The 12122-nt window shown below is 35.2% G+C and overlaps 3 protein-coding genes and 1 non-coding gene across 9 annotated transcripts; 1 reads left to right on the top strand and 3 right to left on the bottom strand.

Moving 5' to 3' along the window:
- Window positions 1-267: 267 nt before the first annotated feature.
- TRNAL-AAG (transfer RNA leucine (anticodon AAG)) lies at window positions 268-348 on the bottom strand. The gene has a single exon. It is a non-coding gene; the product is annotated as a tRNA-Leu (tRNA).
- A 159-nt stretch (window positions 349-507) lies between these two features.
- Window positions 508-3184, bottom strand: LOC125219019 (L10-interacting MYB domain-containing protein-like). Of its 6 annotated transcripts, none has more exons than XM_048120862.2 (4): window positions 3034-3184; window positions 1851-1909; window positions 1352-1693; window positions 508-1284 (listed from the first exon to the last, which is right to left on the bottom strand). In XM_048120862.2, the coding sequence occupies exons 3-4, from the start codon at window positions 1691-1693 to the stop codon at window positions 709-711; spliced, it is 918 nt and encodes a 305-aa protein (XP_047976819.1). In that variant the 5' UTR covers window positions 1851-1909; window positions 3034-3184; the 3' UTR covers window positions 508-708. The 6 variants fall into 6 exon arrangements, with proteins under 6 accessions (XP_047976819.1, XP_088919212.1, XP_047976816.1 ...); XM_089063086.1 differs by having other exon boundaries at window positions 1851-1975; window positions 3034-3181; XM_048120859.2 differs by having other exon boundaries at window positions 1851-1967; window positions 3034-3181.
- A 1188-nt stretch (window positions 3185-4372) lies between these two features.
- Window positions 4373-7450, top strand: LOC125218256 (endoglucanase 10-like). The gene is made up of 6 exons (XM_048119892.2): window positions 4373-4774; window positions 5197-5480; window positions 5839-6276; window positions 6360-6501; window positions 6618-6784; window positions 6911-7450. The coding sequence occupies exons 1-6, from the start codon at window positions 4558-4560 to the stop codon at window positions 7241-7243; spliced, it is 1581 nt and encodes a 526-aa protein (XP_047975849.1). The 5' UTR covers window positions 4373-4557; the 3' UTR covers window positions 7244-7450.
- A 1493-nt stretch (window positions 7451-8943) lies between these two features.
- Window positions 8944-10644, bottom strand: LOC125219554 (cytokinin riboside 5'-monophosphate phosphoribohydrolase LOG1-like). The gene is made up of 7 exons (XM_048121565.2): window positions 10384-10644; window positions 10214-10311; window positions 10110-10140; window positions 9936-10035; window positions 9721-9791; window positions 9433-9576; window positions 8944-9271 (listed from the first exon to the last, which is right to left on the bottom strand). The coding sequence occupies exons 1-7, from the start codon at window positions 10495-10497 to the stop codon at window positions 9176-9178; spliced, it is 654 nt and encodes a 217-aa protein (XP_047977522.1). The 5' UTR covers window positions 10498-10644; the 3' UTR covers window positions 8944-9175.
- Between the last annotated feature and the right edge of the window lie 1478 nt (window positions 10645-12122).

Genomic DNA, 12122 nt, shown 5'->3' with positions numbered 1-12122 from the left:
TTTGAATCCTTTTAAGTTTTCATATTTACACAATTACTGCATTGTTTTTTTTTTTAATGGTAATGTCCTTTCCATTTTATATTTTTACCCATTAAATATTTCCATCAAGTATATTTAGATTCACATCTCAAATTACAAAACAATACATTAATTATTTTTTATGGTAATATCCTTGTCGGTTTATATTTTGACAAAAAATATGAATTGTTTTATTTGTCCAATATAATTATTCAATAATAAGTTTTAACTTTAAAAAAATAATACTTATGTTGAGAGTGGGATTTGAACCCACGCCCTTTCGGACCAGAACCTTAATCTGGCGCCTTAGACCAACTCGGCCATCTCAACTTGCATATTATAAACCTCGCACATTGTTATTTTGTTATGTAATTATATAACATACCAAATTAATTACAGTTTAAATTCTAATTGAGTATAATTCAAAAACTGTGAAATGTGAATTAGATTTTCTTGCAGCATACTGTTGGAAATATCTCTATCATGAAATGTACTTTAAATACTAAATGATTGAACATTGATAAAAATAAGCGCAATTCAAATTACTACTACAAACTAAGGGCTATATACACCTGAGCATGTTACGAAATCCCATTCCTATACACTGCTTCAAGGGATCAAAAGATCTGTGTACTTTACAAGCAAAAGAGATACTGCACCCTTAGTCAAAAAGACGAATCGAACCAGAACTCAATAGCTAAATGGAGCACATTTTCCCTGCAACCATGTTAGTCGAAGGTAGTCGTTCTGCAGAGAAAGGAACAACTCCCTGAAATTAGGATTCTCTTCAAACACATCCAAGGCAGCATAGTAAAGTTTGTCATGAACTCCTTCAATCTTGTCCAGCGCTTTTATGCAGTTAGTGATGGTGAATCTTTCATCCATTTGAGGCTTTGTGGCTGTTCGAAGCCTAGAGGACTCGATCATATCTAAGAAGGCTGTAGCCATAGTGTCAATTAGCCCGTGACTTTGATCAGAGATGGATCCAACTTCAGAAGTACGCTTTCTCTTTTTGTCAGCCATGCTCTTGCTAACGTTTTGGGGCGAAGATCCATTTCCTAGCATAGATTTCGACTTGGATGGAGTTTTAGGACTTGGGTTTGCACCTTCCGAACTAAACTGATCAATTCCAGCTGACTTGTTCAATCCTCCGTAGTGGCTTGATTGGGCGTATTTTCCATCCACGCCTGAATCTGCAAATATTGTGCATAGCTGCTCGTAAATAGGGCATTCCTTTGTCTTCGCTGGTTCCATCTTTGCTTGTGCCTGCACGCAAGTTGGGATTTATCAAACAAGATTTCTTTGAGAACTTCAAAATCATCTTGATACATACAGATAAGAGAGATACCCCGATATCTTCCCACATCTCAAAACCTGCGTAGCAGGGATCTGGCATTGCATCATTCTGCGTATAAATGGATTGGAAACTATGATAACGAGTACGTAGAACATTAAGATGCTTTCTTAATTGTTTGTTATTAAAACTGAGACCAGTCTGTCTATTGAATTCCTCGCGGATCTGAGTCCATGTTTTCTTGTCGAAAATATTGTTTGGTCTCTTTCCCTGTCGAATCTGTTCCACAACTATGTCTGCGAAAATTTTATCAAGAGCAGGTGTCCATCTCGTCCTCAATCGTTCTCGCTTGGTTTGTTGCTCGTTAGATTCACCATCCATCTGTAGCATCAGACAGGAATAACATCAGAAAAATATTTTCGGCAAGGCATGAAAGAAAACCATTTGAAGAAGATAACCAAACTTTCATCTGGTACTACTCAACAGCAGACTAAGGATCATCAATATGTTTTCAGTTGAATGCAAGAGATGAGCTTACCTTGGTTAGATCCTCACCCCAGATTTCACCAATGTAATTGAAATGCTGGCTATGTTCCTCTGCAAGTGTGTCCCACATCACACTGTCTCAGTTAAGTAGTAGAATTTACACCTTAGACTGGGTTGCTTCAACAATCAGTAATTTTCAAATGCAAGGAAAACTAATCATTCTTTGAGGAAACAAAATTAGGCTCGGTGAGTAAGCAACTGTGCCAAATGCTCGTTTAATGTCTTGATAAGGTCAAATTAAGTTCAGATATGCTAAAACCATCATAACGACATGCCAAGTTCCTGTACGATGAGTTTTTAAACTGAGAAACATAGTGGCCAATACCGCTAATACAGACGGGAACCAATGATCTGCTTAAGAAAAAGGAGAATTCATATTTCACTGCTTACTACATTATGAACTATTTTCCAAATGTGCCACATCTCCAATCTCAGCTTCTCAAACAGTTTGAAAAATACTACTAGTATAATGGACTCATATTGATCACTATCTACTTTTTAAACATTGCACACTGATAAAACATATACTATTACCAAATTGCTCCTCATAAAGTTCTCCATCTTAGAAAGCAACAAACATGAGCTCGACAATGCACCAAGTCCGTTTTACTTCTAAAACTTGCATAGATGAGCACGGGATGAATAATAACAGGACGATGAGGACTCGGAATCGGACTCAGGGAAAGTAGGAGAAGCCACTGTAATTATAATCACGCCAAATACAGCTGCTGCTCACTAATCTATGATAAATGATCAATTCACCTAAGTGCCCTAAATCTATGAGGAAAGGGAAAATGAATACTGATGAGGTTCAGCTGCTGCTTCCTAATCAACACGCGTAGATACTTCGAGCAAAGGTACTAACATGGTCACACTATTTCATCACAAAAACAAACAAGTTGATTCACACACAAGCAAGCGACATGCCTCATTACAAAGAATCGCCATTGAAAATTAACAATTCAACGCCGGAAAATCAGAAAGCGAGTAAATCCGAAATTGCTTTGCAACCATAAACCCTAAATCACAGACCCTTTCGCGATTCATTCAAATTAGAGAAATCCATCTTCTCCCACCAAATTCCAAACCTTTATAAATCGCTTACAATTAAAAAATAAAATTAAACGCCATTCAGCTGAAAATGGAGACGAAGGTATGGCGGGAAGAAAATCTACCTGATCGGAAAAAAATAATCAGAGAGCGAGACTATTCAGAATCAGACCATAGCATCAACATTGAAGCATTAGGATTTGAGTGAGAGCAATTTTCATCACATTTCATTAGTCATTGAAAAGCTACTGGGCTTTCACACTCACACCACATTCATTTTAAAGGGGCCAAATTAATCTTTAAAATTTAAACTACTTTTCTTAAAATGCTATCTAAGGATTTCTTTATTTACTTTCATTTCCTACTTTTATTTTAATTAAAAATGGTGTATGCCGATATATTTTTGCAGGAAAATTACCAAAAATATCAACAAATTTGGTAAATATTTAGGTTGTCCTGTAATTTAAAAAAGTAAATAGAAAAAAAAACAATAAATATTTATAGAAAGTACTTTTACGAAGGAGTATAATTTAAATTTATGAAAATGATCATTTATTACTAAAGTAAATACAGTTTATTTTCATATTTTAAATTCAAAATTCTACTCCTTCCGTTCCATAGTAATGAAAGCGTTCTTTTCGGCATGAAGATTAAGAAAAATTGTGTTAGGTGAATTAAGTAAAAGAGAAAATAAAGTGGAAAATGAAAAAGGTAGAGAGATGAAGAGAGAAAAAAATAGGAGAAGGTAAAAGAGGTGTGGAAAAGTATGTTGACTTTTAATAAAAGGGAAATGACTATAATATAATGGAACGTACCAAAATAGCAAAACGACTCTATTACTATAGAACGAAGGGAGTACTATTTAATATATTAATAAATTATCATTTATTGTTGACAAAGGTGACATGACAAATATTCCCTCCGTCCCGGCTAAGATGACACATTGCTTAGCCGGCACGAGATATTAGGAGTTAGTGATTAAGGTGTTTAATTGGAGAGAAAAAAGTGAGTGTAAATATTAAAGTATAGAGATAAAGAAAGATGGATATTTTAATAGGAATGAGAAAGAGTAGTTGAGTGTATTAATTGGAGAGAAAAAGTTTCCAAAAAATGAAATGTGTCATCTTAATTGAGATAAACTAAAAAGGAAAACGTGTTATCTTAAGTGGAGACGGAGTACTATAGATGAAAGAAGACCGACACATATCCAAATGCAATCTCAATCATATGGCTAATCACATTATCAAGGTTGGTATAAATTAACTTGTCATGGTTTCGATCGAGAAAATTAATAAACTTATTAGTATAAGTATGTTTCCGAATTTTTCGTTATTTATTGAAAGAAATGATAAAAAAAAAAATTGTAGGAATATAGTACTAACATGTTTAACAACTGCGAGTGTCGGTTGACACAATTTGCCTAATCCATCCAAAGATATCATTTTCATACACACAAGATTCTACCTTTACTGTTCTTTAATATATTCCTCTAAAAATTACTACTACTTGTGCATACGCATTTTCATTTCCCTCGATTATAAAATATTTGCTGAATTTTAGAGATTTCAAGAACTTGGGTCTTGTCAAAATCTAATCTTTTGCAGTCGGGAAGACATACATTTCTCATATCTCTCTCTCTCTGGAAGAAAATGGGGGAGAAGAGTAGTTCGAAAGGAGGTTGGTGCAGTTGGTTTATAGCCTTCATAGTTTCGGGTGTTGTGGCTTTGGCTGTTTTCTTCACTGTTAGATCCAAGATTCACAAATCTGACTCTGGACCTGCCCCTGTTCCTGGCCCTCCCGGCGCCATTGACAAGAAATATGCTGATGCTCTCAAGGTTGCAACCCAGTTTCTCGACATACAAAAATGTACATTCTCTCTCTCTCTCTCTCTCTCTCTCTGTGTGTGTCTTTTTTTGATTTCTTGTTGGAAAAATGATAGTGGTTTTAGCTCCTTATTAGTTACTTCTGTGTCGAAATAAAGTAATAAGGTTGGAATAATTTGACTAATATGCTCAAGAAAAAATAACTGGGGAATTGGGAAATGATTAGTTATGAAGCTTCAAGGCTGGAGAGTGATTAAATTTGGACTAATTTGATTTATATGCTATAGAAAAGATAATGCTGTAACTGGGTTTGGAAGTGGAATAGTTTCCTAAGATTTGAGGTTATCCTTAGTTAACAGTGAGATTTCTGAAGAGTGGAGAAAGATGAAATTTTGATCAATTGTGTTAGAATGCTAAAGCAAAAATAATGCTGGAGTTTTTGAGTTTTCTTGTTGAATTCTGAAGCTGGAAAGCTGGAGGATAATCGGATTACTTGGAGGGGGGATTCGGCTTTGGATGACGGGAGTGAGGCAAAATTGGATCTTTCCAAGGGAATGTACGATGCCGGTGATCATATGAAGTTTGGATTTCCCATGGCTTTCACTGCCACAGTGTTGTCGTGGTCCATCCTCGAGTATGGCGACCAAATGAAGGCTGTAGATCAGTTGGAGCCCGTCCAAGGCTCTCTTAAGTGGATCACAGACTTCCTCATTAACGCTCATCCTACTGATAATGTGTTATACATTCAGGTGAATTGCCTTTTTTCCTGCTTTGCATAGTTCATCCTAATTCTGATAGATCTCAAGTTTGTTTACTAGAGTAATGCTGTTGCTTTCATTGCTTTAGGTGCTTTTGCATAGTTTATCTTGCAGTATTTTCCTTCTCATAGTGCAGTGTTTTCAATATAAATAGCTGTCTTTTCTCATGTATTTATATCCAAAAATGTTATCGAAAAGTCCCTGGCTTGTCAGCGCCCTCAAATGTAGTCGTGTGGTGTCGAATTGGCTAGCCAATTTCGTGCGTTTTTGTGATTTGCTCGTGACACATAGTGCATTACGACTTTGAAACACCTATGTGCCATTTCTTGATATTGAAATGGTTTGGAAGGTGGGGAGCCCTAAAATGGACCATAGCTGTTGGGAGAGACCCGAGGACATGAACGAGGCAAGGCCTCTCACGCAGGTGAACACGTCTGCTCCAGGAACCGATGTTGCTGCAGAAACAGCAGCTGCTCTAGCATCAGCATCTCTGGTGTTTAGGAGCAGCGATTCTGCGTACTCAGCCACACTTCTCAAGCATGCTAAACAATTATTTACTTTCGCGGACAAATACAGAGGATCGTATAGTGCCAGCATTCCCGAAGTGCAAACATTCTACAACTCCACTGGCTTCGGTGATGAGCTCTTGTGGGCAGCAAGTTGGCTCTTTCATGCAACACGGGATCGATCATACATGGAATACCTGACTGGAAAGAATGGCGAAGATTTCGCTGATTGGGGCGGCCCAACGTGGTTTAGCTGGGACAACAAGCTGGCGGGAGTGCAGGCACGTTTCATCTCTGCTTTCCGATTTCTCATTTCAATAGGCTTTATTGACAGTCCAAAAAGTAACGAAGCACCTTACTGCAGGTTCTCCTGTCTCGAGTCTCCTTCTTCGGATCAAAGGACGTCTCCAATTCCAACGTTCTCAACAAGTATAGAGAGTCGGCAGAAGCAGTCATGTGTGGTCTATTACCCAAATCTCCAACTGCTACCACTAGCAGAACACACAGTAATCTTCCTTCTGATCATATGCTTGTTTTGTTCTTGAACTCGTTTCATCGATGAGTCTCGAGCAAATACAAACTTGTGTGAGCTTATAATGTTAACTCAATCTTATCTATGCAGGTGGATTAGTATGGATAAGTCAATGGAACGCCTTACAGCATCCCGTCGCCTCAGCCTTTCTTGCGGTCATATACAGCGATTACATGCTCTCGTCCCGAACAGCAAAGTTGTCTTGTAACGGAAGAGATTTCAGGCCGTCAGATCTGCGAAAGTTCGCAATATCTCAGGTACAATATATCAATATTATGTATATATACATATCAGCACTATCTAACTCAAATGGATGTTAATAGTTCTTAGTTATTATTTGAGATGTGACTATTATTTGCTTACATATATATTGATATTTTCAGGCAGATTTTGTATTGGGAAACAACCCTCTGAAAATGAGTTTTCTTGTGGGCTATGGAGATAAGTATCCCCAATATGTCCATCACAGAGGAGCCTCAATTCCAACTGATGCAACGACCGGTTGCAAGGACGGTTTCAAATGGCTCGAGTCGGAACAGCCAAACCCTAACGTTGCGATGGGGGCGCTAGTCGGTGGGCCATTTCTCAACGAGTCATTCGTGGATTCAAGAAACAACTCGATGCAAACTGAACCGAGCACCTACAACAGCGCAGTTATAATTGGCCTTCTCTCAGCTCTGGTGACTACATCGTCCGTCACTCAATCTTTCACGTAGAAAACCGTTCGTTCGCTTGCTGCACCATTTCATGCTTAGATTTTTTTCATATTTAGAGTGCTTCTTAGGGAATGTGCTTTATGTGCATATCTATCCATCTTGAGTGTAAATTTTGTAGTAAATGCTTGAACTTGTTGTCTTGTTCTATATATGTATGCTTACATGGATGCTAGTTGATTGCATACAAGTGCCTAATTGTTATTGAAACGAACTTGTGTTGGACCGTCTGGCCGGACGGTGCCTCTACCTGGATCAAGCCCATTCGGATCCGGGTATGGGTACCCTTCGCCAAGTTTCCACCAACGTATGTTTTTTGGTTATGCTACGATGGATTTCGAGTGTCTAACTAGGGCCTGTGTGGGTTGGGTTGTTATCGGGTCAATCTGATGACGACCCACCTGTTAAGGTCCAATTCGATCACGATCTATTAGGGAAACTCTTAATTTGAATATGAATTTGATCTACTACATTCAAACTCGAACACCATCAGTACACTACACGAATTTATAGTGACACGATCTTATCTGTGTTGACACAATATAATGGCTTGAACTAGCGGGGCTTGCTGAATTGATGATCAAGGCGGGGTGGAAAGAATATGACATGTGAAAAGTGAAACAATAAAAACATAAACCATGAATCAAATAATTATAGTATTATTCTTATTGGATCAATTTGATAAGGAAATGAAAACAATAAATATTGACATTAATCTTTTAATTTTATATGTGTTCGTATATATTATGTCAAAAATTATCGGCAGTAGTCAAAAGTATCCATATAGTGTTGTCAACCCACCCAACCTCCAACACCATTTAAGACATACATATGTGGTGGTAACCATGCGTGGCATCAACTACATAATTAAATTAATTATTACATGAGTATGAAACAAAGTGGAGAGCCTACTTGCTAATCAACACTCTATTTCAGTTCTTATCTATAACTTCAACATCACTTTCTGTCGACAACACTTCTCTCTCCCATGGATTGACCAATATAAAGTTTAAGTTGCACCTTAGTTTTATTTATCTTTCGTAGTTTGAATCCTTTGTTCACATAGCAAAAGTTAATTTGGATGAAATTGACCAATTAGTAATACTCCCCCCAAGTGTTTTTTTTTTTCAATTTGATCCATAACCAAAAATTAGTCTCTATTTATTTATGATATGTTTTCTTCTTAATGAAATAATTTTTATTTTCAAATAACAGACTATTTTTTATGGGCGAATGAATTATTAGAGAAGAAAAATTGGTACGAACAAGTAGACAAAGAAAGATAATTAATTGCGAGACAAATTAGAATTTGAATCATACTAACGTACGTCCAACTGTCGAGACTTATTGATTTTCTCCCACAGCATTCTTAATTGTGAAACTATAAGATAAAATAATAAATGTGAATACTTTTAAAGCATGAAGAAGATCGATTAGTTAATGCATTAATTGGATAAGATGGGGGACATGAACATAGGATTAGAGCGACAATATTAATCTTGTTGTGTCACTTATGTCGCGCTAATGCCCTATTACTTTGCTCCAACTTTTTGGTATTATTTTGATTTGATTTATTTCATTATTTTAGTGTGATAACAATGTAGCAACACATGCATTCCCTATGTATACACACCGTAGTATCTAATGATAATTTATTTGATTTATAATAATACACCTTGCAACAAGTACACACAATAAACATCTTCTAACAAATTTAATTGAGATTATCACTTTAAAAAAGGATCAAACAGAGGAACAATGCAACACTAGGCACAAAATAATGGAATAAAAATTCCACTAAATTTAAAATCAATGGAGTATTTTAAACTATGTAAATCCCTAGGCCTAGCTAAGCATCATGTGACGTTGCATGTGTGTCAAAATTAAATATGTACTTTGCCTAATTAAATAAATTAAGACTTAATAAATTCCAAGTCAACGAGCAATATCTGATCTTGTGGTATAGCCCAATTGTTGTTCCATTTCCCAACTAAGCTTTGGTGTATCCTCGTTATGTTTCGGAACATAATCCTGCATTTTAAATGCCAATTTATTAATTACAGGCAACAAAACGTGCAACACCAACCACAAAATAATACTACTCCACCATGATCATCGATGAAATAAAATTTATAGTGTTAATAAAATATTTATAAATTTGTTTTATAGTTGATGCATGGGGTGTGTTGTACCTCGAGCTTTGACATTAGTTCATGGGCAGTTTGGGCAGACACAATGATATGACGGGCAGATGGTGCAATGAAACCTTCATCCACAGCTTTGTCTATGAACGACAACAGTGAATTGTAGTAGCCATCCACATTGAGCAAACCCACCTGTAAATTATAATTCATATTGGAATCATATTGTTGATATTTCTATTTATCCTTTTTAACAAAGAAGAACCAAAAGGAATTATAATTTGTCATAAATAACCACATCACACATTTCAAATATTGAATAAAATGGTTAGAAATTACCGGTTTGTCGTGAATTCCAAGTTGAGCCCAAGTTATGACTTCCAACAATTCTTCCAATGTACCATAGCCACCTTCATCCACAATCAATCAGAAAAATAATCGTGCTTGGATTTTATGAAAATATGTGGTGGCCTGCGTGTGATGTTTTTCAATTGATTTTTGAAATTGTGGGGCGAATTAGAATTTCATCTAATTTCATAATTATTCCGACGTACCAGGTAGGGCTATAAAAGCATCAGCTTGTCTAGCCATCTCAGCCTTCCTTTGATGCATACCAGAAACAGCTCTTACTTCTCCCACTGGCTCTCCTGTTATCTGATATCGCCATTTATTCTAATTACATGCCATTTTACTATATAAGTACAATATTTTTTTTAAAATATGCTTACCTCTCTAGGCATCAGAGTTTTGGGAATCACCCTGTGGAATAACAAAATATAAATAAATTAAAGAATTAAAAAGAATAAATAAATAAAAATAATCTGATTATTACCCCAACACGTGGCGGCCGCCATTATACACAGCTTGAGAAATCAAACCCATCAATCCTATGCTTCCACCTCCATACACCAAGTCTATGTTCCTCTCAACCTTTTACACATTTTTTTTTTATTAGAAAAACTACAAAATAATGATGAAATAATGATGAAATAAATTAATTACCATTTCTTTTCCAAGCTGGACAGCTGCAAGCTGGTAGCTAGGCTTCTTACCAGGACTGCTTCCACAGAAGACACAGATTCTGTTGAATCTTGATGCCTTTGTGTTCTTTTCCATTGCAATAATTCAAACTGATTTTTTTTTGGTGTGAAAAAAGATTGAAGTTAATAAAGAGGTGTTTGTGTTTCTTTGAGTTTTGTGGAAATATATTGTGGAATGATGAATGGTTTAGGAATAGGAAGGAAGGAATGAGGAGATTGCATAGGAATATTGGGAAGCAATTGGTCCCTTTTTATATCCAATTCCTATCCACCTCTACAACCATTTCTCACTACTTTTTATTATTATTATTTTACTTTGGATTAAATAAAACTATATTATTTGCCAATTTGGTGTCGTTTTCAGCCTAAAGTCCGCAGGAAATTAACAAACGGGCCTATGTTTTCTTTTCTTTTTTTTTTGTTTGATGCAGTGCAAGTGTGCAATCCATGTGTTATCATCTAAACTACCTGTCTTGTACCAGTGTTTTACTTCCTATTTTGTTATCTTAATAGGAATTACTATGTTTATAGTACTTTTGATTGTTACACATTTATACAAGAAAACGAAAGATGAAATAGCCCGACTCAATTTCTAATTTTTTAAAAATAATTTTGCTCAAATTTTAAAATATTGAGTTGAATAAGGTACTGTATATATCTTCCTATAAATTTCTAAATTTTCATTACATCACATTAAATATGTCTGCAGAGTGATGGCCTATTGATCTTTTTATGTTTTACTTCATCCTTGATGTATTAATATAAACATTAATTTAATAAATGAAATTATGTAAATTAATATAATACGACTCCATTTTGCTTTATACAATGTGAAATCGTATTGATTGATATTTGAGAGTGCCACAAAAGTTCATGAAGCTATGTGTCACTGCCAAAATCCAAATCTTGATAGGTTGAAAATTGGAACAAATTAATAGTGCAGTAATTTACAAGTAAATTTTTTAAGTTAATATGCAAAATTAAAATTTAATGAAACTTTAAGAATTTAAGGACAAATTATCCTTAAAATAATTAGCCAAAAAAACTAGATGCTTGTAAATTTTATTGTTTCATGCTTACATTATTTAGACCAAGTCAATTTCTATTTTCTTATGTCAAATATGCACTTTAAAAATGGCAAACTGAATAATGTAATTCCACGCGATATGGATTAATCCTCTTAAATGTATGTATAAGAGTATAGTTGATCTTTTTAATGAGTTCTTTGGGCCTTTATTGATTACTTTAGTATGATAAAATACATATTAAGACTTTGGTTATCGATATTGTGTCATACCATATTATTAATATAACGTCGTTCAATATAATCTAATACGTGGTCAAAATATCCAAATATATATTTTAATACTCGTGTTCACCTACACTTCACCTACACACATACTACGTGACAATGAATTCAAAATTGATCAATTAAATATTCCGCCGAATATCGTATTTACGAATTAAAATGATCAAATAAGTCAGTCTATTTCGATTCATTTAATTTGTGCCTTTTGTTTTTTTAAACATCACCGGCCATGTCTCTACTTTTAAGTACAAGCTTTAATTGCTTAGTATTATGCATTTGTTTGCAATTGTGATAGTTGTGAAAACCAGACATCGTTTTGATAAAATCATGTAGAAAAATTATGAAATCTGAATTTATTTGTAATTATCTCACGGTCATTATTTGCAACCCGT

The sequence above is a fragment of the Salvia hispanica genome, chromosome 1, assembly GCF_029641045.1.
Source record: "Salvia hispanica isolate PSC_SH4W2 chromosome 1, Shi_PSC_v1, whole genome shotgun sequence".
Lineage (NCBI taxonomy): Eukaryota > Viridiplantae > Streptophyta > Magnoliopsida > Lamiales > Lamiaceae > Salvia > Salvia hispanica.
This window is presented reverse-complemented; position numbering and strand designations above follow the sequence as displayed.

What these genes read in the sequence shown, in the direction of transcription:
- LOC125219019 (XM_089063086.1), bottom strand. Translation starts at nt 1,928, where the DNA reads ATGTGGGACACACTTGCAGAGGAACATAGCCAGCATTTCAATTACATT. An exon ending in GGGGTGAGGATCTAACCAAG is followed by an intron (nt 1,694 to 1,850) that starts GTAAGCTCATCT and finishes CTGATGCTACAG; the next exon opens with ATGGATGGTGAATCTAACGA. An exon ending in TCGGGGTATCTCTCTTATCT is followed by an intron (nt 1,285 to 1,351) that starts GTATGTATCAAG and finishes ACTTGCGTGCAG; the next exon opens with GCACAAGCAAAGATGGAACC.
- LOC125218256 (XM_048119892.2), top strand. Translation starts at nt 4,558, where the DNA reads ATGGGGGAGAAGAGTAGTTCGAAAGGAGGTTGGTGCAGTTGGTTTATA. An exon ending in GTTTCTCGACATACAAAAAT is followed by an intron (nt 4,775 to 5,196) that starts GTACATTCTCTC and finishes TGAATTCTGAAG; the next exon opens with CTGGAAAGCTGGAGGATAAT. An exon ending in GAAAGTTCGCAATATCTCAG is followed by an intron (nt 6,785 to 6,910) that starts GTACAATATATC and finishes TGATATTTTCAG; the next exon opens with GCAGATTTTGTATTGGGAAA.
- LOC125219554 (XM_048121565.2), bottom strand. Translation starts at nt 10,497, where the DNA reads ATGGAAAAGAACACAAAGGCATCAAGATTCAACAGAATCTGTGTCTTC. An exon ending in AAACTCTGATGCCTAGAGAG is followed by an intron (nt 10,036 to 10,109) that starts GTAAGCATATTT and finishes TGGCGATATCAG; the next exon opens with ATAACAGGAGAGCCAGTGGG. An exon ending in AACTAATGTCAAAGCTCGAG is followed by an intron (nt 9,272 to 9,432) that starts GTACAACACACC and finishes TTTAAAATGCAG; the next exon opens with GATTATGTTCCGAAACATAA.